Genomic DNA, 25,791 nt, shown 5'->3' on the forward strand with positions numbered 1-25,791 from the left:
ATTGTGCATGTTATATATGCTATAATTAAACACAATATTAATACTACTATCAAACAGTGAATACTATGCATATTACATTTTCTTGTTGGCAATCTGAACAATGTAAAATACGTACTTGCTACAAATGCAATATCTCCAAAGACATGCATGTTCAAATTATTATAAAAGAAAACAAATAAATGTTCCATCATGATTTAAAATAAAACAGCACTACTACAATACAGAGGAATAAAAAACAGTGTGAAAATAATGAAAAGGCTTCTTATTATATTTTTATTATAGGCAGACAAGTCTAAATGCTTTGCTTGTTGGCAAATAAGTGTTTTTGTTTTTATTTTTTCTTCTAGATAATAGATTTAGTTTATTATTATCAATAAATATGGCAAAATCAGATTACAGCTTTAAATTCTAAATTTGAGAAAGCAAATACGACAAGGACTGTTATAGACGGGGAAGATTTATGGCTCTACTGAATTAACTGCGAATGCATCCGAAAACGTCTGTGTTATTGCAGAATTTTGGGGTTATATGTATATAAGATAAACTATATGTAACTATATATCACTGACAAAGTGGGGAATTACACAAGCTGCTGTTTCATATGAAAACGTGAGAAGAAGATGCGGAGAAATAAGTGAGTAAAAGCCATACACAGAGCGTCATCTGGTGGAGAAAATAACAACTACATAACAGTCAAACAACGGAGTCACAAAACATACGGCCTTTTATTTCAAAAGCACCCCTTTCTCAAAAACTAACAATATAGAAATATTAATTAGAATACATTTGTCACATAATGTGGTTTTCAATACACGTAATTCCTTTTTTTAAATGTGTATTGCGTCGCATGTTTGCTTTATATCCATCTTATGTTTCCCATAAGAGTGTGCAGCCATTTGCAAATTTAATGAGACTGGCTTCCGGTCTCATTCCGGTTATTTTTTCGCTGTACGAAACCTCGTTTTGCTGCTTGACATTTGCAGACTGTTGTGTCTTAGCATTTTATTTTAATGTATTATCTTAATTATGAACACACTGGTTTAGTGCAAACAGTTTTACCGTTTACTGCACGTTGTTATTCTTCTCCTTATTTTCCAGCCGCTAATGAACCGGAAGTCTCGCAAGTTTACAGAAAACAGCTTTACTTCCGTTTTAACAAATACGGTAGATAAGAAATGCGAATAGCTATCAAAAAGTATTAAACCAGTAACAACGACGCAAAAACTTTTATCACATAGTATACTTAAAAACAAACCAACAAATTATATATAAGATACAACAAGGATAAAAATCGAATAACTGCTCATTTTGTTTGAGTTTGTGGAGAGGAAAAACTCAACCTAATATCACCAGACTACGAAAACATAAACATGCCAACAAAATCAATAACAACTCTCTGAATAAAACAAGAAAACTGTTTAAAAATGTAAGCATATTTGTTATTAAAAGGATAAAGGGGACACACAAGCAAAACTGTGTTAATCTAAAACTGTATTCACACATGACACGCCAAAAAAAAAAAAAAAAAAAAAAAAAGGAGGAATATTCCACTTTGAATGAACTATATTAAGTGAAAAGATCACATACAAATGAGCAGGGGCGTAGCAACCGGGGGGGACGGGGGGGACACGTCCCCCTCACTTTTAGAAACAGGTGATTCTGTCCCCCGCACTTTTTTTTTTACCTAGCGCCAATATTTCCGCCCCTGGTCTCTGATTTGTTACTTAGATTTGAGAGAAGTAACATTTAGCCAATCACAGCGCTGAATCTCTCTAACGTGTTTAGGCTAACTTTAGCTAGCTAGCGATACTTCTCTTCAAGGACATCTTAATCGTATTCTTGATAATCACTAACTTGCCTTTATAGTCATGAACACATTTTTAAAATCTTGCAATATTTCAAAGCCTTTATTATTTTCTAACTCTACAGCTTTGAAATAAAATGTACTTCAAGGACTCACTTTTCATTCATAAAAAAGGCATCGAAAAAATGACTTTTCACGGAAAACAACGTCTATTTTTGGCTAAAATAATATGGAATTACCCCATATAACCAATAGATGGCAGCAGAGGATTATTTATTATGCAGCTGCATCTCCCTATATTTTTCAAGATGTCTTGCTTTTCGATTTATTATAAAATTACCAGTATAATAAATTGTAATAATAAATACCACCCTAAAGTATATAGTATAGCAAGTGCAGAAGGTCATTAAGCTCACACACAAACAGCCTATAAGGGTGAATTATTTAAATACTAATATATAGTTCACTACAAATACGTTCAATATTTATGGTATAATAATTAAATAATTCACTCAATATGAATCGATAGGAATTTGAAATATTTTATAAAATTGAATAACTACTTTTAAGTTTTATCTTGAACTGTTAAATCTATTAAATAACCTACATTTAACCAACACAAACTTGTTACTGCTGTAGTTTTGTTACTCGGAATTTAGTCAATCATTTAAGCTCTTTTTATTTACATCAGCTTGTCATTTTTTTCGTCCGGTTATTACTGCCAATCATAATGACTCGCGCATATTTAGCCGATTTACTCACAAATTTTTTTAAACTGGCATTTGTCATTCTTGAAATGGTATACATGGACGTTTGGTCCTCTTAGATAAACAACACTTTTCTTCGATAGTGAATGTAATGTAGAGAAAACGAGCAAAGTACGCTCATATTACGGCACAGTACAGTTGACCGGAAATGTCTTAGCTGGCTTGTCTAAACAAGGAAGTATTTCGTGCATATGGTCAATTATACTGTATGAACATCACCTTTGGGTCACATGACCATACTGTCCCCCCCACTTTTAAATTGGCTGCTACGCCCCTGCAAATGAGAATATCATAATTTACTCACCTTTATGTTGTTCCAAACCACTGTGACTTTTTTCCTCCATCAGGCAGCGAAAAATGCACAAGGAATGAGAAGATTCTGACTGTCTGACTGTCAGACTCCAAAAAGTGCCATGAAAAGTAATCCATGTGACCAGTTGGCTATCAGGGTAATCATTTGACAGCATGCTGAGCTACACTAAGTTACACTAACTGAAATCACAGGCTAATTTTTATTTTGACTGGTTGATTGGTTATATTGACATGTTTAATGACACCATACAACATGGAGAGAAGGCTGAACACACCTGCCATGCTTCCTTGTGCATCCTAGACAAGATTTAAATGTTAGGACATAAATGTGACTTGAAAACTAGGGAAACCAAAGCTTAACAATGTCTTAATTGTGCTTTTTGAAGCACCACACATAAAATGCACATTTTACCTACTGATATCACTAAACTAGGTGTCTTGAGAAAGCTAGAACTTTCCTCTGCAACAGGCCAAGACCTTGTACACAACGCAACAGAGGTCATAGCCAATTAGAAGCTTTCCCTGCCTGTCAATCATTGCACACAGTCAGGTGAGCTGACATCGGGTTGGCTGAGATTTCTTTGGAAGGCGGGGCTTTGGAGAGAGTGTCATGGAGGTTTGCAAAGTGGTGAAGTTACATGTAGCAAAAAGACTAAATAAAGACATTTACATTTATGTGTAAATGGTTTACTCATTATTTTAGAAGGATTTAGAAACATATTAAGAGAAAACTAGAGTGTATGATAGAAATCTGTGTCTTTTTTTATTTTTTAGAATGATGTTTTGCAAAGTACAATACATGCACCTGTTATGCTATTGTTCGTTTTACAATGAAAATACCTTATAAAAATCTTACCTAAATTTTAGAAATGACTTTAAATTATGCATAAACCTTTTGGAACAAACTTTAAAAAAATACACAAAAGCACTGAAATGTATGCATTTTTTCCCAGCAGCTAATGTTAATAATGTGACTGTGTAATACCTCTTGTTCTTGTGGCATAGAAATGTTTAAAATCTCAAAAAAAAAGAAGAAGAGCATAACCTGTAAATGCCTTGTTTGTTGTATATTGGCAAGTTTTGTAACAAAAATCATTATTTTTTTGTTCAGCCTGCGTAAAGTCTGTTCTATAAGATTATTCCGTGTTAAATTGTCACTATTTATCTATTAAAACATTGTTTTTTATAATATCGTGCATTTTTTTTTGTGTGTGAGTATATTGCATGGATAAATTTGTTATTGCACTATACAGACATAATCTTCTATCTCCTAGACGTCTTCACAGATAATAAAAAGTTTGCTTTCATGATCATATTGGCTAAATCCATCTGTGATGTCCTTCCTGCAAAAAATAAAGAAAAAATTGAAGGCTGAACAGCCTGCAGGACAGACAGTATTGACCTCTTGGTAATTCTGGATGGATGGATGACGGATGTTTAGTGTGTAATAAATTAGTTGACGTTTACGGCTGTCCAGTAGTTATTTATATCTAAGCCATTTTGGATTGATGCTATTAATCTTTGACTGTTGGTCCATCACAAACCTTGGCCACATTTAGAAAAGCATTTCGACCTTATCACCACTAGGTGGCAGTAAAAGCAACACTTGGCTGATGAGCGCCTTCACACGTTTAGTTGAAAGCTTTGAAGGCAATAACAACGATTTGTATGTTCTACTGAAAAAGTAACACTACTGAGATTTGCGGGTTCCAAAAATATGGAATTCGAATATTGAATTCGAGTTTAGAATGTTGAAACATTTAAAACAAGTGAATTAAAACGTTCTATTTCCAGATCACTAACCAAATAACAATTGATCATGTGACTCTTCGTAAAGATAATCAGATGTTCTTGCTTCCATGATGCTCTGGGGAACATGATCATCAGTTTTTTTTCCCTCATGCAGCTCCAGTGCTGTTCAAGCCAAAGGAGACAAACCACGTACTAAGACATTCTGATATTCATGTTATGCCATTTTGAGTACTGGGACTCTCATTATCCAGGTCCTCTTGGGTTACATAAGCCTCTTAATGCAGAGGAAGACTGGCTTTGACTAAGACAAGTGCCTCATTATTTTATGCATAGAGTATTTCATTATCATAATAATTGATGGCAGCAGCCCAAGTGACAGCAATCCTGAGGCCTCATACAGCTGTATTAGTAATCATCAGTTGAATTCAAACTGGAATCTTTTTGTAAGGAAACTTTTTTTAACAAGTTGCAATAGGTCATCCTTAACCATGTGAACTAAAATGTCATGGTTTTTCTTTAACTTTCTGCAGGCTGTATTTTTAAGACTGTACCGCTCTAATGAGACATCTTAAACTTCTCATCTGTGATTGATTTGCTCTTTTAGGTGAACCAGAGACTTTTGCCAAACTGATTAATGCAAGTATGTTCTTTTATAGCGTCTAGGCAGCATTTATGACATGTTGAAAAAAGGAGAAAAGCTCAACCTCAGGGCATCCAAGATGTAGATGAGTTTGTTTCTTCATCGGAATAGATTTGGATAAATTTAGCATCACTTGCACACCAATGGATCCTCTGCAGTGAATGGGTGCCGTCAGAATAAGAGTCCAAACAGCTGATAAAAACATCACAATAATCCCCAAGTAATTCACACCACTCCAGTCGATCAGTTAACATTTCGTGAAAAGAAAAGCTGTGTTTGTAATATACAAACTCATCACTAAAACATTTTTTAACTTCAAACTGTAGCTTCAAGCTAAAATATGAGTCCTCTATCTATTCTATAATATTGGTTTCTACCATTAAAAAGTCCTCTTATCTGAATCAGGAGAGAAATATGCAGAAATCAAGCACAGTTTACAAGTGAAAACAGTCCAAAAATCTAAATAAACATGTAAGCAGATTTTGATGTAAGAAGACAACAGGGGATGGACTTTTTTTTACTGGAAGAACTATTATGAATTATGGACTTGTATTTTGTCCAGAAGCAATGATTTGAAGTTAAAAACCTTTTAATGATGAGTTTGTATATTATAAACACAGCTTTTCACTTCATAAGATGTTAATTGATGGACTGGAGTGGTGTGGATTACTTTTTATCAGCTCTCATTCTGACGGCACCCATTCACTGCAGAGGATCCATTAGCGAGCAAGTGATTTCTCCAAAGCTTTTTTCTCATGAAAAACCAATGAGTACATTTTCAGCAAAATTTCCCTTTAATATGCAGTAGAAAACAAATTTGTTTTCAAAAAATTGTCATTATATATGACCAGTGTTGGGGGTAACACATTACAAGTAACGCAAGTTACATAATAATATTACTTTTTTCCAAGTAACTAGTAAAGTAATACATTACTTTTTAATTGACAAGAAAATATCTGAGTTACTTTTTCCCCCATTTAATAATCAAAAGCTCTCCTGTCCCCATGTTGTTTTTTGAAATTGAGATTTATACATCATCTAAAAATTGAATAAATAAGCTTTCTGTTGATGTATGATTTGTTAGGATATTTGCCCGAGATACAACAATTTAAAAATCTGGAATCTGAGGGTGCATAAAAATCAAAATATTGAGAAAATCACCTTTAAAGTTGTCCAAATGAAGTTCTTAGCAATGCATATTACTAATAACAAATTAAGTTTTGATATATTTACAGTAGGAAATGTACAAAATATGTTCATAGAACATGATCTTTACTTAATATCCTAATGATTTTTGCCATAAAAGAAAATTTTATTATTTTAACCCATACAATGTATTTTTGGCTATTGCTACAAATATACCCATGCGACTTAAGACTTGTGGTCCAGGGTCACATCTGGCATATTTCAGGACATTTCTAGACAATAAAAAACTCAAGGCCAGTCAGAAAGTGGTTTTATAATTTTGTCATTTTTGTGTAGTTGAAAACGTTGAACTGTATTATTATGTTTGCTGAGTCACATACTGTGTGAATAAAATAAAATTGGAGACAATGGTAAGAAAATCTACAGCGTTTTATTAAACTGATAATTCATCTGTACAGAATTAGGGAAACCAACAAAAAGTCTGATTTGTCACATTAATGTTACATGGCAAAATGAAGAAACGGAGAAAATATCACAGCCATAACCTTTTACAATGTTTAGTCCATTCGCAGTTAATGTGAAACATGACAAACTGCCGTCCAGCAGACGTCAGAGCCGTTTACAGCTGGATGGGTCGTCCAGAGGAGCACAGAAAGGCCATTTTAAACAAAGCAGGAATCAGGATCATCTTTGGCTCTGCACTATGACTGTTGGGAAAATCACAACCGGCAGTGTCACCAGGTTTGATGCTTTCACAATTGGGCTCCTCAACAATTGACACAAAGAAATCAAAAACAGTCTTTCGCCTAAATGCTAAAACTTCACTGAAAATCTCTGGCAATGTGAATTTTGCACAATTCCGAAAAATAAAAAGAATGCAAGCATATTAGTTGGAAAGACGATATTCCATGCACTTGCTCCGAAACGGCTTAAGGATCACTCGATGTCCACACTATTACATAGTCCAGATTGAACAGAACACAGACTCTGAGCTTTAAAAGCCAGGAGTGATCTATGACCCATCATTGTAAGCTCCAATGTGATAAAAACCCACTATAAACCAGTTACATGTAAAATAGCAAAGAAAGAATAGAACCACTCAAACAAAAACACAGTCATGATCAGAAAAAAACTATATGAGAAATATAGTTGGAATAACGTAACGTTTAACATTTACTTATCTACAATATATTGTCAAACATGATCGTTTGATCATAGTCCAAATTTGAACCGACTGGAAATCTCGGACAGTGTCTGTGATTTGCGCATTAGAGCTATTATTTACAGAATAACATTAAAGTCATCAATGCTAGAGGTAAGCAGTGCGCCTGTGGCCTCGTGAGCTCTGAAGCATAATATTCAAATGTACAAATCTGTTCCCAAATTTTGGATTCTGAGATATTTTTGAATCTGTTAAAAGGACAGTGCACTCAAAAATGAACATTTTGTCATTTACTCACACTGTGAAACCTAAAAAAAGGCCTATTTGTGAAGAATGTTGGTAATTAAACTGTTTTGGTACCTATTGACTTTCATTGTATAGACAAAGATACAATGCAATAAGTCAACTGGAACTGAACGCGTCTTCAGAATACAAAATGCAAAATAAATGTATACAGGTTTTTCATTTCTGGGTGGACTATCCCTTTAAATCAAGGACAGTGGACAAATTGGTTTCACTGAGCTTTGCACACTCTGTAAGAGACATGATATAAAAGTGTGCATGGATTCAGAAAACTGAATTCATAGAAAACGTCTCTATAGTGGTACAGCTCCTGGCAAGAAAATAAAAGGAAATGAAAGGGTGAATCCCACAAATCCCATCAAAATTATATTGCAAAATGTTTTGGGTGAGATTTAGGTATAATTTTGATCATATATATAGTCAAAAGTTTACATACACCTTGCAGAATCTGCAAAATATTAATTATTTTACCAGAATAAGAGGGATCATACAAAATGCCTGTTATTTTTTATTAAGTGCTGACCTGAATAAGATGTTCCACAAGATAAAATAATAGTTGAATTTATAAAAATGACCCTGTTCAAAAGTTTATATACACTTACTGTGTTTTTTTTTTTAGTGATAGTTGTTCATGAGTCCCTTGTTTGTCCTGAACAGTTAAACTGCCCTCTGTTTTTTTTTTTTTTTTTTTAGCATTTTTGTGTACTTATACCCTTTCCCACAATGACTGTATGACTTTGAGATCCATCTTTTCACACTGAGAGACTCATATGCAACTATTACAGAAGGTTCAAACACTCACTGATGCTCCAGAAGGAAGCACGATGCATTAAAAGCAGGGGGTGAAAACTTTTGAAAATAATTAAAATGTGTACATTTTTGTTATTATGCCTAAATATCTTTTTTTTTCATTTAGTACAGCCCTTCAGAAGTTAATTTAGATACCTGATTGTTTGAATCTTCTGTAATAGTTGCATATGAGCCCCTCAGTTGCCCTGAGTGTGAAAAGATGGATCTTAAAATCATCCAGTCATTGTTGGAAAGGGTTCAAATACAGAAAAATGCTAAAAAACCAAAGAATTTGTGAGACCTGAAGGATTTTTCTGAAGAACAGCGGGCAGTTTAACTGTTCAGGACAAACAAGGGACTCATGAACAACTATCACTGAACAAAAAAACACAGCTGTGGATCATTCAGGTAACGACACAGTATTCAGAATCAAGCGTATGTAAACTTTTTTGTCATTTTGTACTAAATGAAAAATAATTGTAAAAATACTGTAATATTCTTTTTTTTCTATTTGATTTTAGGGAAAATGATGACTTAAACAAGATTTAATGAGAATCACTCCATTACATTTTTTCAAAGCAATGCATATGTAAGGTTATACAGAGACAGATCTGGGAAAAGCATGCATTGCCTTTTAGAAAACCCTTATGTCTTCAGCAAATGTTATGCATATAATCATCACAGTTGTAGTCAGAGTAACTCAGTAACAAATGGACAAGACAAGCATGTCATTCCTGTTCATACTAGAGATGTCTGTTAATACAGCTTTGAAAAAATACAGAGCCACCACCGTCCATGGGGACTAATGAATGTTTCCTTTCACTGGCATGACAGAGAAAGAGAAAAGGCAACATTAGAACATAGCTATGAATTAAGTTCTAAAACAGATTTCTCTCTATAGACACGCACGCACGCACACGCAGAGGCACGCAAATATGAAACCAAAGATCAGCACGTTTGTTGTAAACAATAAATAAGGCTTAAGCCAAACATAACAAAACATCAAAAAAGTGCAATCGTCCTGTGAACATTCAAAGTACCTCTGAAAAAAATACAACTAACAGGGTATACTGTTACAACATTGGTCCACAATCAAAGTCTGTTTACATTTCGTACTCTTCGTATATTAATCGTTTAATGCATTATAAATGTGCAAAGCAGACGTTTGTTATTCTTCAGACCAGACTCATATCATTAGGGGAATCTCACCAAAATAGTCCAAGACCATGTTTGTCATATTTTAGACTAAATTTAAAAAAAAAAAAAAAAAAAAAAAAAGGATTTTATGACATGGTGGCATTATTAACTTTTGTTGTATTTGTTATTCTGCCTTTGTTGATTTAAATAAATCAAAAACATAAAATAGTTCAAATATTGGATTACAGCAATAGGACAAACTATTGGGAATAACGAGAATTGAAAAATTACTCAAAAGCGCAGATATAATGAGAATCCTAGGAGGAAATTGTCATAAAAAAATGATATACACTGCCATTCAAAAGTTTGGGATTAGTACGATTTTTAATGCTTTAAAAAAAATGTCTTCTGCTCATCAAGACTGCATTTACTTGATTAAAAATACAGAAAAAAACTGTAATATTGTAAAATATTATTGCAGTTGAAAATACTGGTTTTCTATTTTGGATTTCTTTTAAGAAGTAATTAATTTCTGTGATGCAAAGCTGAATTTGTAGCTTCATAACTCCAGTCTTTAGTGTCTTAATATCCTTCAGAAATAATTCTAATATGCTGATTTATTATCAATGTTGGAAACAGCTGTGTTGCTTACATTTTTTGGAACCTGTATTACTTTTTTCAGGATCTTTGATGAATAAAATGTTAAAAAGAACAGCATTTATTTAAAATAAAAATCTTTTGTAACAACATAAACAATATAAAGGATTTAAAAGTTTGTGGCCAGTCATTTTTTTAAATTAAACTTTTAATTAAACCAAGGATGGGTTAAATTGCTAAAAAGTGATAGTACAGACTTACATTGTTAGAAAAGATTTCTATTTTTCATAAATACTGTTCTTTTGAACTTTTTATTCATCAAAGAATCCTGAAAAAAGTATCACAGATTCCAAAAAAAATATTAAGCAGCACAACTGTTTTCAACACTGATAATAAATCAGCATATTAGAATGATTTCTGAAGGATGAAGACTGGAGTTATGATGCTGAATATTCAGCTTTGCATTAGAGGAATAAATTATATTTTAAAATACATTGAAAAAGAAAACCACTATTTTAAATTGAAACAATATTTCACAATATTTCTGTATTTTTGATCACATAAATTGAGCTTTGATGAGCTTAAGAGACTTCTTTAAAAAAAAAAACATCAAAAATCTTAGTGATCCCAACATTTTAAGCAACAGTGTATATATATGAGATTGACCCAAAGATGTGTTTACTATTATTCATTTTGCCTTTGCCCTTGAAAATTAAACCATCTATTAATATGTCATAATTTTTGCAAGTTTAGCACTTGATGTCTAATGTATCATAAAAGTCTTTGTAATAATGTAATAATAAACTAGAAAAAAAACCCATCTTCCATCCCCAGTGCCAAAACATTCAGGATAAATCCTAATTGAAATGAAGTCCAACTTGGGATTTAAAAACTAAAAACAAATATAAAGATGGCTTCTGAATTTTCACGTAAGCTGCTGATTAAAGCCCCATCGTTCTCAAAAAATGGAAAAAGACATAACGATAAAAATACTGCATTGACACATGACCATATTACAGTCAAGAAGTAAGGCTGTCACTCTAAAAACCAAAACATATATTCTCAAGGCATAATGTCTCAAAACGATCTTGATCCTGTTTGAGAAGCGGTTCAAAAGTTGTATGTTTGGATTGAGGTGGGTTTCAGTGGCAGGGTGGGCTAGAGAGGCTTCCAAACATGGCACCGGCCCACAAAAGGTCCACTGACGGATCCCTAAGTCTTCGCGGCGAGGGCAGGAAATGAGGTGTGAAATGGCGGATGGGCGGCATCCTCGCTCTACCTGTCTTTCAGCTCTCTGGTCACACGTTTGGTGATGCGGCCACACAGCAGCCCCACGAGGAAGAGGATGGACACGGCCAGCGCAATCATGAACAGGATGTAGCTCTTCGAAGGTGATGTCATGACTTGCAGAGCGAGGTCCGAGAAACCTTCAGCTGGTGCCACCTGGGAAAATCACATAGTAGAACTCATTAAAAGGACTTATATTAATATTAAAAATAAGAGATAGTAAAAACAATAGTAACAAATGTAATATTATATTATCTTATATATACACAAGTTAATATTAAAAACAATAGTAACAATATTATTAACAACGATTAATTTTTAATATAGTAGTTTCTTCTTGTTGCTATTAAATTATTAATAATTAGAAAAATACATTGTTAATACCAACTATTGTTTATAATTTATCATAAATATAATAATAATAATAATAATAATGTCTAAATTGTAATACAGTAACATTTAATATACTTTCCTTTTTCTTCTTATTTACATTAATACAAAAATGTATATTAAAATAATTAATAACAAAAAAAAATTATATAACAATTTCTTCTAATATAGAATTATTATATTGTGTATTATAATTATGAATAATGTAATAAGAAATTATTATATTAAAATATTAGGTTAATATTAAAAATAATAGTTAGAATATTAATATTGTTACTATTGTTTTTACTATTAACTTATATATACACAATTTAACAATAACAATATTGTAACAATACCAATTTTATTAACACTTTAATATAGTAATTCCTTGTTGTTAATTAATTATACAAATAAATTGTTAATACAAAATACAAAAAAAAAATAATTTAAAATACTATAATAATAATAATGTCTAAATTGTAATAGTTACAGTAACATTTATTTAATATAATATTGTCTTTTGTCTTATTAACATAAGACTACAAAAATGTTTATCAATTAATATTATTAATAATAAATATAAAATTTATATATATTAAAAAAATAAAAAATATATTAATAATAATAATGAAGAATTTATTTTAATATAACAATTTCTTCCTGCTATTATGGCATTAGTAATAATAATAATAATTATTATTATTATTATTAAAATTATAACAACATATTGTGCTATTGTATTATTATAATTATGAATAATTTAAGAATAACAAATTCTTATATTAAAATAAATACATATTTATTAAAATAAATACATATATACACACACATTAATACAAACATTTATAATAAAACAAGTAATATATTTTTAATAATAATAATAATAATAATAATAATAAATTTGAATGATCATTTTAAATGATAACATTTTCCTGCTATTTCAGCATTAATAATAATAATAATAATAATAATAATTATTATTATTATTATTATTATACAGATATGTATACTAATACTAATAAACTTAAATGTCTAAAATTTATTAGTAATGAATTAATAAATAACACTTAACAATAATTAACAATAATTTATTATAATATAATGTCTTGTTTTTCTAATTAAATTAATAATAATAATAATAATAATAACAATAATAAAGATGACTTTATTTTAATATAGTAATTTCTTTTTATTATTAATTTTTTATAATAATATGAATAATTATAATTTTAATGCAAAAATGCATATTTTAGAGCTAGAGACTGGGCTTGCATGTGGTAAATATATTTAAGAAAAATAATTTAGTTGACAGCTAGTTTAATGTGTTTGTGTTTACTGACCTTCGCTGCATAGCTCCACATGTCTATGCGGTCCTGTAATCTTCCCTTACATTCAGGCTGTAAACGCACCTGCTTGTCCTGCAGAGCCTCCATCAAACAGGACATTTCTGGGAAAGAATTTTAAACAGAGGGAGTCAGGAGCTCCAAATTGCAGAGTTAGAAAAACACATCATAATCACACCACCTGTCAGTCTCATAACTGTGCATTAGGCTCTAAAATAGCAAATAGTCCCTCAACCCAAGCATCATGAATTAAACAACACCAAACGGTATTTAGAATGCATTTAACTGTGAAACAGAACATTCAGTGAGAAATAAATGTAAAAAAAAAAGACTATCAGAAGATATATGAGGTTTAATATGCAGCTATGTGGAGCAAGTGTGATCTCATAACATCTTTAAAAGTGTAAATGTATTGTGTAATATGCAAAAAAACCCCAACAAAAACACTGACGTCTGCCTCTTCCAGGGTTGATGGCTGCACAGTGGTGTTTCAAATCCAGAGCACAGGCCGTATGCAAGACAGGATCCACAAATATGTCTGCTTTGCTTTCTTTGAGCATGTTCAACACCTCCTACACAAGGAGAACAGGATGAAATGAAAAAGCGAAATGCAGACACTAAACCTGTACATGTCAAATTAATATAGCTGTGTGTGAGTGCCACATGTAAAGGTGTTCCTTAAAGGAACACTCCACTTTTTTTCGAAATAGGCTCATTCTCATTGAGTTTTATCGTTTTGAAATCCATTCAGCCGTTCTCCTGTTCTGGCGATATCACTTTTTAGCATAGTTAAGTACAGATCATTGAATCCTATTAGACCAATAGCATCCTGTTAAAAAATGACCAACGAGTTTCCATATTTGTCCTGTTTAAAACTTGACTCTTCTGTAGTTATATCGTGAACTAATACCAGCGGAAAATGTAAAGCTGCGATTTTCTAGGCTGATAAGATTAGGAACTACACTTCCATTCCAGCGTAATAGTCAAGGAAGTTTGCTGCCGTAATATGAACGCAGCAGGCGGAGTAATATCACGCAGCGCCTGAAATTAGTTCCCAGCTAGGTTAGCCTTTTCACATGTGCTGCGTGATATTACTGCGCCTGCTTCGGCCATATTACGGCAGCAAACTTCCTTGACTTTTATTTAGCAAGGATACTTTAAATTAATCAAAAGTGATGCTAAAGACATTTATAATATTAAAAAGATTTATATTTCAGATAAATGCTGTTCTTCTGAACTTTCTATTCATCAAAGAAAGCTGAGAAAAATTCACCTCAGCTGTTTTCAACATAATAATACAAAATGCTTTTTGAGCAGCAAATCAGAATATTAAAATGATTTCTGAAAGATCCTGTGACTGGAGTAATGATGCTGAAAATTCAGCTTTAATATCACAAAAATAAATTTCTTTTTTAAAATATATTCAAATAGAAAACAGTTATTTTAAATAGTCAAAATAGTTCAGAATTTTTATATTTTCACTGTGCTTTGGATCAAATAAATGCAGGCTTGGAGAGCAGAAGAGACTTCAAAAAAATATTTAAAAAAAAAAGCAGATGTGGCTTTAAAAACACTGATGGTGTTTCCATAGCAACAGATGCAGAGGAAAGCAGTGTGTAGCAGATAAAGCATGTTTAAGGATGTGTTTAGTACCGTCTTGCACTCCTCCTGTTTAATTTTCAGTAGGTTGTTCTTCAGACACTCCTCCACTTGACCTGTCTGTTCCTGCGCGGCAGCTTCCTCTGCACACAGCCGCGTGATCTAACACACACACACGTTACAAAGTGACTAAAGATACAAAATCTCCATTTTCCTCCTCAAAAGTCTGCCTCGTCTTTGTCTGTGTTCATGTGGCCTCCAGTCACCAGAATATAACCCTGAGATCATAGTCAATTTTCTTTTCTGACCCATCAAGAGACCCATTTCACACCATTTCTGCTTGATTGCTCCCTGAGAGCCTATGGCTCATGGAGATCATAAATAAAGGGCTTTTCTCAGACAGGCTGCAGGAGGAGGGTCCCTGTTCCTGTCCCACAGCATTACAAAGAAGCCGTATTCATCTGCAACACTCTCTGCAGCACAGCTATGACAAATCTTTCATTAATAATAATAATAATAATAATAATAATAATAATAATAATAATGGACTGTCATTTCTGTCATTCTTCAGTTTAAGGTCCCACAAAGACAGAATTCAATTAAATAAAACATTATTTAAATTACCAATTGATGAATAATTTGTTTTATTTTAGTTTTAGTCATTTTAGCCAACTTTTGCCAAAAGTTGCCAAAACTATTTTTTTAAACATTTATTGTCTTTTTTTTTTTTTTAAATACTTATATAGCTTTCATTTTAACAATACTATTATTTATTTTTTTAACATTTTCATTTTAGTAATTTTGTGCTTTTGTCTTCTTTTTTTTTTTTTTAAATACGTCTATATAGTATTAATTTGTTTTATTTTAAATTGTTTTATTTTAAATTTAATTTAATTTAAAAGTTAAAATTTGAATCTAATATTTGTATTCATTTACTTTAGCTTTATTTCAAATAAAGCTGAAATTACAATTTCTGTATGCCTTTAATTTATGAATAAAGTTAATTTATTGAATTTTAATTATTATTATTTTTGCACAACCTTTAGGTAACATTTATAATTTATGTTATTATTATTTCGTTTTTACTATTATTATTTTTTTCTTTAGTTTTTCAATTATTATTTGTATTTTTATTTTAATTACCAAAAGCAATTTTTGCATTACTCCTCATAACTAATTTGGACTGGTATTAATTAGTAACTAATAAAATAATATTTAATTAGTCTTAAATTACCAATTAATTAATAATAATACAAATTTAACATTTTTACCCAATAGTACATCTAACCAAATAATCAGCAAATTAAAATTGACATTTTAAATTTCAAAATTTAGAATTAAAATTTTAAAAAAGTACAAAAAAATGAAAATTTAAAAAAGTACATTAATGTTAAAAAGTGTGGGGTCAGAATTTTAAAAAATAATTAATTTATTTATTGTTTTTACAAATACTTTTATTCAGCTAGAACACGTTAAATTAAAAAGGACAATAAAGTATATTGTTACAAAAATTATATTTAATATAAATTCTGCTTTAAGCTGTTTACAACATTGATAATAATACATGTTTCTTAAGCAGCAAATCAGCATATTAGCATGATTTCTGAAGGATCATGTGACTAAAGACCGGAGAAATGACACTTCAGCTTTTCATCACAGGAATAAATTACATTTTAAAATATATTCACATAAAAAGTAGTTGTAAATTGTAATAATATTTCACAATTTTTACTGTAATTTTTGATCTATTAAATCTAGCCATAATAAGCATAAGATACTTTTTTATGATTTTTGACCCCACTAAATCAATAAAAATAGCTGGCGCTAAACATGTCTATTTTAAATCTAGTTCTTGTCCTGTGACATTACAGATGAATTCCTTCCATTCCCTCAAAAACAAGACTGAAATATTACTGCAGATTAGTCATTCATAAGGCATCTGGACATTTCTTCCTCGCTCAGAAAATCTCTTTAGGGACAGAGAGAAAAAACATAGGTTCTTTTCAACATCGCTTGAACGGTCTTTTAAAGCAATCCTCAGACGCCCCCTCACTCTCTCTGTACGGCTCAATATGAGTGTCCTGATATGTTTAAACAGACTGTTAGATCTCATAAAGATGCTGTGTGTTGAAGGCCATGGGCTGCGTTGCAAACACTCACAAGCTCCCTATATAGCATTTTAGGCATCATTAAAACAGTTGGCACAATCATACTGATTTATATTAGCAGTTTGGCCAGATTTCAAGTTCAAATTGCATGCATCCTTAGCAGATAATGCACTGCAAAATGTACTGCAATGAGCTGACAAACAGAATCAAGAGCCCTTGTTTCTACTCACCTCATTTCTGCAGTGAACCTGGAGCTGCGGATCGAGCCGGTAGTCGAGCGCTGACTCCTGAAGAATCACTCTGATCTGATCCTCACAGTCACCAGACAACCTCTGGAAAAGAAGACAATTTTTAAGTCATTTCCACATCAAAACACTCCCACTTACATGCTAATAAAATAACTTGCACAGAAAGACCTGCATTTGTCTAGTACACAACCCTGCAGGATATATTTTAATTTTTTATTTTAATTTTAGCATTACTATTTTTTAATTATTTATTTTTTAAACATTTACATTTTAGTAATTTTGTGCTTTTGTCATTTTATTTAATTTAAATACTTCTATATAGTTTTAATTTGTTATATTTTATTAGTTTATTATTTTAAAAACATTTTAATTTGAGTAATTTCATGTGTTTTTGTAACTTACAATTTTTTAAATATACTTCTATATATCTTTAATTTGTTTTATTTTAGTTTTAAATAGCTTTAGTAATTTTTGCAGAACTATTTTTTAATTATTTATTTTTGAAACATTTTAAGTTGAGTAATTTTGTGCTTTTGTCATTATTTAATTTAAATACTTCTATATAGTTTTAATATGTTATATTTTATGTTCATTTATTTTAAAAGCATTTTAATTTGAGTAATTTCATGTGTTTTTGTAACTTACAATTTTTTAAATATACTTCTATATATCTTTAATTTGTTTTATTTTAGTTTTAAATAGCTTTAGTAATTTTAGCAGAACTATTTTTTTAATTATTTATTTTTTAAACCTTTTAATTTGATTAAATTTGTGCCTTTGTCATTATTTTATTTTATTTAAATACTTCTATATAGTTTTAATTTGTTATATTTTATTAGTTTATTATTTTAAAACATTTTAATTTGAGTAATTTCATGTGTTTTTGTAACTTACAATTTTTTAAATATACTTCTATATATTTTTAATTTGTTTTATTTTAGTTTTAAATAGCTTTAGTAATTTTAGCAGAACTATTTTTTAATTATTTATTTGTTAAACATTTTAGTTTGAGTAATTTTGTGCTTTTGTCATTATTAATTTAATTTAAATACTTCTATATAGTTTTAATTTGTTATATTTTATTTGTTTAGTTATATTAAAACATTTTAATTTTAGTAACTTCATGTGTTTTTGTAACTTTCAATATTTCAAATATACTTCTATATAGCTTTCATTTGTTTTACTTTGGTTTTAGTCATTTTAAAATTTTTTTTATTTAAATGTTTTAAACATTTAAATTTTAGTAATTTTGCGCTTTTGGCATTTTTTAATTATCTTTAAACACTTCTATATAGTTTTCATTTGTTTTATTTTATATCTTTAAATATTTATATATATATAAATTAGTGGTGGGCCGTTATCGGCGTTAACGTGCAGCGTTAACGTGAAACTCTTATCGCGCGATAAAAAAAATATCGCCGTAAATCTATTCTCAAATTTGGGTTGGGAGCTGGGTCTAAACTACGCAAGCTATGATGACTTTCACCTTGATAGTTTAACGCGGATGTATACCGAAGACTATAGAATATGGTCACGCGTTTAAGTCTCCTCCGCCAAAACACAGACGGGATCACGTCGTCCTCCATTCATAAAAACCGAATCTACTATAGCGAAATGCCACGTAAATTCGTCGTTTTTTGGATTCATAAATCAAATGTTGGTCTGTCACTTAATTAAAATCGCGATATGGACTAGTGTATGTGAAAACTGAAATGCAAAAAGACCGTTTTAATATGAATCCGATATGTTCCATTTGCCTAGCTGTATGTATGCATTGCGGAGACGAGCTTTTACTACAAGCATACTGAAACACACGTGACGCTCCCGCTAATTTTTGCCATTTTCATCTCACATGAACAGATAAACTCAATCTCCCAAACTGCTGTGAGTGTCACTTTTACCGTTTCATTTGAGAAAACTAGCATCATATCATACTGTATGACACAGAAACTTCACGGCAACCTGTCAAAATAAAAGTACGGTGTAACATGTAATGGGCTGGGTAGGTGTTGACGTTAAAAAAAACACAATCTAATAGGGAGAAAAAATAATTTCATTGTTAGTTAGTTAGTAAACACAAGTACATCTAATTGAACATAATTTATTTTCATCAACAAATTATCATAGAACAGCTTTATGAGCTTTATGATCCATTCTCAAAGACTTTAAGTCATTATTTGGGTAGCACACATATTCTGAATGCCTTCAGCAGAATTCAAATTAGCCATTTTAATCTAGATTAATCTAGATTAATTCCAAGATTTAATCTAGATTAATCTAGATTTAAAAAATTAATCTATGCCCACCCCTAATATATATATAGCTTTAAATTGTGTTTTTTATTAATTTTTTATTTATTTAGTAATTTTGTGTTTTTGTATTTTTTTATTTTCTTTAAATACTTATATTTAAATAGTTTATGCATTTTATTAATTTAAAAAACATTTTAATTTTAGTAATTGTATGTGCTTTTGTAATTGTTTTTTTTATATAATTCTATATAGCTTTAATTTGTTTTTAGTTTTAGTAATTTTAACAAAACTGTTTTAAACATTTACATTTTTTTCATAATTTTACGTGCTTTTGTCATTTTTAAATAAAAAAAAAATATGCTGTTTTAAAAAAAGTTAACATTTTTAATCTAATATTTGTATTGATTTATTTTATCTTCATTTAAAATAAAGCTAAAATTAGTATTTTTTACATATCTTTAAGTTAATTTATTGTTTAATTAAAAAAATACATTTTTGCACAACCTTTAGGTAACATTTCTAATTTCTGTTATTATTAAGATTTTATTATTACGTTGTTTCTATTATTTCTATTTATTTTATTTTAATTACCAAAAGCAATAGTTTTAATAATTTTAGTATTAAACAATAACAGCACTGAATAATTAAGTAGTTGTGCAATAAGCAAGATAAAGTAAAGTCAGATTGTCATTATCGCAACATATGAAGTATGATACTACAATTCTGCTATAATTCTGGGCTGACTGTACATTATCCCTTACATATCTGTTACTAATATTCAGTGACACACATACCTGGTCTGCATACTTGAGTTTGAGGCAGGATATGACTTGACCCTCCAGTTCATTGGCGTCACTGGCTTTGTTAAGTATGCTTTGACAGAACTTGGGTATATCTGCTTTACAAGCCTTCCTCAACACTGGATTCAATCTGTAGTCTGAAAAACACCAAGACAGCCAAGAAATTAAAACTCCAGCATTACGGATGAAGGTGAAAAAGAAAATGGGACCAATAAATGTTAGATTCAAGCCCAGGAGGTAAAGACAGAAACTAGCCATAAAACAACCAAAAGAAAGAGTTCGAACTAACTATAGTTTAGTGGAAAAGAAAGCATTTACTGGTGCAGATGTGTTTGGTCTTCACCTGTGTTCTGCGTAATTTGTCTCTTGGTGATCGTCTGCTTACACTTGGGATCCATTAGCTCACTGTTCTTGTTTAGTTTTAGGCACTGCAGTACATTCTTAGCATCCGACTCGGTGCAAAAACGCTTATCCAAGAGCAAATAGGTTGAGAAAGAAAAAGAAAAGGAGAGAATGACTTAACTACAGACTGGACAGATCAATGGGAAACATATGAAAGCTTACAGACTCTTCGGAGAGCAAGTAAGTAGTCTATGACTTGCACATAAGGCAATGTCTGTACTCAAGGGCAAAATAGTGATAGCTAATGGACTGGTCATTTTGGCAAATGAACCAGCAATTTTGTGATTATGAGGCCTTAGCTTTTACCGCTACAACAAACCACTGCTCTTTAGTTATTTAATGTGGCATAAAACTGATAAATGTAAAAATATTCCTTTTTAAAACTATGCTGCTGCTCAAAAGTTTAGGTTGGTAAAATGTGTTTTTTGCACGCCAATGCAAAAAAAAAAAAAAAAAAAAATCAGTAAAACTTTAATATTCATAAATATTATAAGAATTCAAAATTTAAAGTAGTTAAAGTTACAATAGTTAAAATTGTAATTTATTTCTGTGATGACAAAGCAAATTTTTCAGCATCATTACTCCAGTCTTTAGTGTCATATGATCCTTTAGAAATGTTGTTTTTGCTGTTCAATATTTTTTCAAAACTGTGATATACTTTAAGTATTCTTTGATGTAGTTTTTTTTCTTTTTCTTTTGTACAAAAGAACAGTAATTATTTGAAAAAAAGTAAAAAAAAAAAAAAGTATTTTCTCTCATTTTCTGTGTCCTTGCTTATTATAAGTATTAACAAAACAATTTAAAAACATTTTTTTTTACATTTTAATTTTAGTAAATAATTCTATTAATTTGTTTTATTTTATTGTAGTTTTAGTAATTTTATTAGTGTTATGCATAGTTTTAGTAATGTGTGCTTTTTCAGTATTCTTAGATTAATTGAAAGTCCAAAAGAACAGTATTTTTTTTAAGTAAAAAAAGTATTTTCATTTTTTAATAGTTTTTAAATAATTCTATATTCTATATTCTTTAAAGTGTTTTATTTTAGTTAATTTTAACAAAACATTTATTATTTAAAAAAAATATAATTTTAGCAATTTTATGTGCTTTTGTAATTTTTTTTTTTACAAAATTTAGTAACATGCAATTTTTAGTATTCTTTAATTAATCGAAAATGCAAAAGAACAGTATTTATTTGAAAAATCTATTTGATGTATTATGTATTATATATGTATTAACAAAACAAATTATTTATTTATTTTTTAAACATTTTAATTTTAGTAATTATGTGTTTTTGTCATTAAAAATGATACGATTAATTGGTTTTATTTTCGTTCTAGTAATTTAATTCTTTTGTCATTTTTAACATTTGTAAAAAATACTCCTATAAAGCTTCAATTTGATTTATTTTAGTTTTAGTTACATGTGCATTTTTTCCAGTAAGCTTTGATTAATCGAAACTCGAAAGTACACAAGAATAGTGTTTATTTGAAAAAAAAAAGGTGTACTTTTTCTTATTTTTTTAAACTTTATAATTTCACTTTTTTAAATACTTCTATATAGCTTTAATATATTTGCTTTAATATATTTCCTATATTTGCATTTTTCCAGTTTTCCTTGATTAGCCCAATCTAAAGTACAAAAGAACAGCATTTATTTGAAAAAAAAAAAAAAAAAAAATCAATTTTAATCAATTTTAAGCATCCTTGCTGATTATAAGTATTAATTTCCTTCAAAATATATATCCTACTCACCTCAACTTTTGATCAGTAATGTATTTGTTCATTCAATACTATTTCGCTCAAAGACAAGGTTATGTGGTTGAAATGTTTAACACTCTTTTCCAAATCAGGTCTGATCAATCAGCCGCTCCACTCTGGCTCTAGATTGATCTTATTGAGTTTAAGTTAATTAAAACATGGGGGTTAAGCTATTACTATTGATCTTCGGCAATACAGAGTACGTTTTTAACCATCAGATTGCTCCGTTTGACAGGAAAGCTTTAGGAAATGTCAGGATACGACCGAAAGTTAGTTACCTGCTAAAACAACTCACCTTGATCATTTGCTTGCACACTCTCATGAGTTGATAGTCCAGCTCCGGATCCATCATTTCAGTTTCCTGAAGCTTGAAAATCTTCTGATGACACACCTGGGACAACTGCTTCTTGTTCTCTTTGAGACACTCAATGATCTGAGAAGAAGAGGACAGATATAGACAAGAAAAGAAGGGGTGATGAAGGTGTTCTCCAATAGTAAGTTAATAGAGCTCTATTCTATAATGCTTCAGCATTTTAATTTTTTCACTTATGCTGTCAAGTTGCGGTTAGCCAAGGTTTCTTTTGTATAGTTGTTGGGGCACATGATTAAATGCATTTTTAAAATAATAATCACTAAATGAATACTATAAACTGACAGCTCTACACATTTCATAGGTGGTAGTTAAAGCTGGAATTGTGTTAAAGGTAGGAAAATTATACAGTTTCATGTAGGTCAGGGGGCATGATTAAACAAATTAACATATTATTGCATTAATAATATATATTTTTAAGCAAACCTAAGCTACATACTAAGTTACATGACTAAACAGGACCCTCCCAGGTTGCTGACTACTGAATAAGTATAAGTATAATTATGTAAACGTGTGATCGTATGTTAATGTGCTCACGGTTGTGTCAACATGATTTATGGCAGAATCATTTTTTTATAGCTAGGTTTTTAATGGACTGGGTGGGAAAGTTACACACTGAAAATGTATTTCCATACAAAGCAAGGAAAATCCTACTTTGTACAACATGTATTTGGTATTTTGAATGTGTGCAAATACATGCCTCAAACCACCTGGCTTTGTATAACATACAACAATCCTACTTTGTAGAATATGTATTTTGTGTTTTGCATGTGTGGTTTAAACCATCTGGCTGTAATGTAGGGTTTTCCACAGGATTTCCACATTTGACCAATACATTTCCATGAGTTTTTCTCAGTCTTTTAATGATCCCTCAGTAAGTGTTTAATTACTTTACAGAGACTGATTCCATTTGTACAGTATTTTATGTACTTAATTTTAACCAATACCTTATTTTAATTTAAGAATTAAATTTAATTCATTATTTTTTTATTAAATAAAAAAAAAATATTTAAAATAAATTCTAAATTTAAATTAATTAAAATCAAGGGGAAAAAGATGACATGAAATTATTTCAAATAAGACAAAATCTTTAAAATGAGCAGATACAAATATAAATGTAAGCTGACATTTCTTAATTCTAATTCTTAATTCTATCATTTTATTTCTGAAACCATGTACATGTGGGAATGAAATGAATAATAATTTCTAGTTGTCACATTATAATATATATATGACCCTGGACCACAAAACCAGTCATAAGGTTAAATTTTACAAAACTGAGTTGTATACATCACATGAAAGCTCGATAAATAAGCTTTCTATTAATTTATGGTTTGTTAGGATAGGACAATATTTGGCCGAGATACATCTATTTGAAAATCTGGAATCTGAGGGTGCAAAAAAATCTAAATACTGAGAAAATCACCTTTAAAGTTCTCCAAATTAAGTTCTTAACAATGCATATTACTAATCAAAAATTACATTTTGATATATTTATAGTATGAATTTAAAAAAAAAAAATCTTCATGGAACATGATCTTTACTTAATTTCCTAATGATTTTTGGCATAAAAGAAAAATCATTAATTTTGACCCATACAATGTATTTTTGGCTATTGCTACAAATATACCTGTGCTACTTAAGACTGGTTTTGTGGTCCAGGGTCACATATATATACACATATACATATACATATATATATATATATATATATATATATATATATATATATATATATATATATAAAACAAAAGTAATTACACCATAATTACACTACCATTCATAAGTCTTTGAACAGTAAGATTGTTAGTTTTTGAATAATTCTCTTCTGCTCACAAAGTCTGTTTTATTTGATCCAAAATACAGCAAAAACAGTACAATTTTAAAATAGATTTTCTATTTGAATATATTTTAAAATGTAATTTATTCCTGTGATCAAAGCTGAATTATTAGCATCATTACTCCAGTCTTCATTGTCACGTGATCCTTCAGAAATCATTCTAATATTCTGATTTGCTGCTCAAAAAATATATATTATTATTATAATTATGTTGAAAACAGCTGAGTAGAATTTGATAGTCATATGTAATTGGTATTAAAAAGTGTAGACCCTGAAGAACATTTAGTTATGAAAATTTTAATTCTATTTGAATATAAGTCACCAATCCTAGTCAAAAAGTAGTGGTGTAATGTTGAAGACTGAAAGGTATTTTTATGACCCGAAAACTTAAAATGTTTCTACCATTTCCAGGTGTTCATGACTGTGGGAATTTAGTTATATGAATCTCTTTCTTTAACTGGACAAGTTTCATCATGTGTCTGCAATCTGCATGTAGCAGCAGCAGCAGCAGGTGGGTGCATAAAACTACCTAGAAAGTAAAAGATCAAAGTAGACCATTACCTGAGCATTTCCATAGGCAACAGAGGAGCAAAACTTGTTGATATCCTTCTTACAAGCATCATGCAGCTCAGGTTCCAGCCGAATGTCTTCTGACTGCAAATAAAGAGGACCGAGAGTATGACATCTGAACTATATAGGAATATAGTGCATGAATCATATGAAAAAAAAAAAGTTTCACGAAACTTTAATACTTTTAGGTTCTTAATCAAAGAAATTACAGCCACTTTTGTTGTATAAAAAAGGGTCTGAACAATATGGAGTCAACAAGGATCAAGGTTCCCCACCCCTGCACTAATCTGAAAAAAAAAAAAAAAAAAAAAACACTTTATAAACAAACAAAAAGCCCTTGACAGGTCCATGAAAAATCTGCATTTTACCCTGCAGTGTCTTCCATTAACTTAAGTAAAGTGAATTCACCATCTCCAGCTCTTCCACTCTCAACT

The 25,791-nt window shown here is 30.3% G+C and overlaps 2 protein-coding genes across 2 annotated transcripts; both read right to left on the bottom strand.

Moving 5' to 3' along the window:
* Positions 1-6,832: 6,832 nt before the first annotated feature.
* Positions 6,833-13,978, bottom strand: LOC141345912 (Golgi apparatus protein 1-like). Its single transcript, XM_073850836.1, has 3 exons — positions 13,863-13,978; positions 13,409-13,515; positions 6,833-11,852 (listed from the first exon to the last, which is right to left on the bottom strand). The coding sequence occupies exons 1-3, from the start codon at positions 13,969-13,971 to the stop codon at positions 11,685-11,687; spliced, it is 384 nt and encodes a 127-aa protein (XP_073706937.1). The 5' UTR covers positions 13,972-13,978; the 3' UTR covers positions 6,833-11,684.
* A 50-nt stretch (positions 13,979-14,028) lies between these two features.
* On the bottom strand, positions 14,029-20,882 carry LOC141345358 (Golgi apparatus protein 1-like). The gene is made up of 5 exons (XM_073850217.1): positions 20,762-20,882; positions 20,413-20,555; positions 17,349-17,450; positions 15,065-15,172; positions 14,029-14,034 (listed from the first exon to the last, which is right to left on the bottom strand). Exons 1-5 carry the CDS (start codon positions 20,814-20,816, stop codon positions 14,029-14,031), a joined length of 414 nt encoding a protein of 137 aa, XP_073706318.1. The 5' UTR covers positions 20,817-20,882.
* Positions 20,883-25,791: the final 4,909 nt, after the last annotated feature.

Source organism: Garra rufa, chromosome 11, assembly GCF_049309525.1.
Source record: "Garra rufa chromosome 11, GarRuf1.0, whole genome shotgun sequence".
Lineage (NCBI taxonomy): Eukaryota > Metazoa > Chordata > Actinopteri > Cypriniformes > Cyprinidae > Garra > Garra rufa.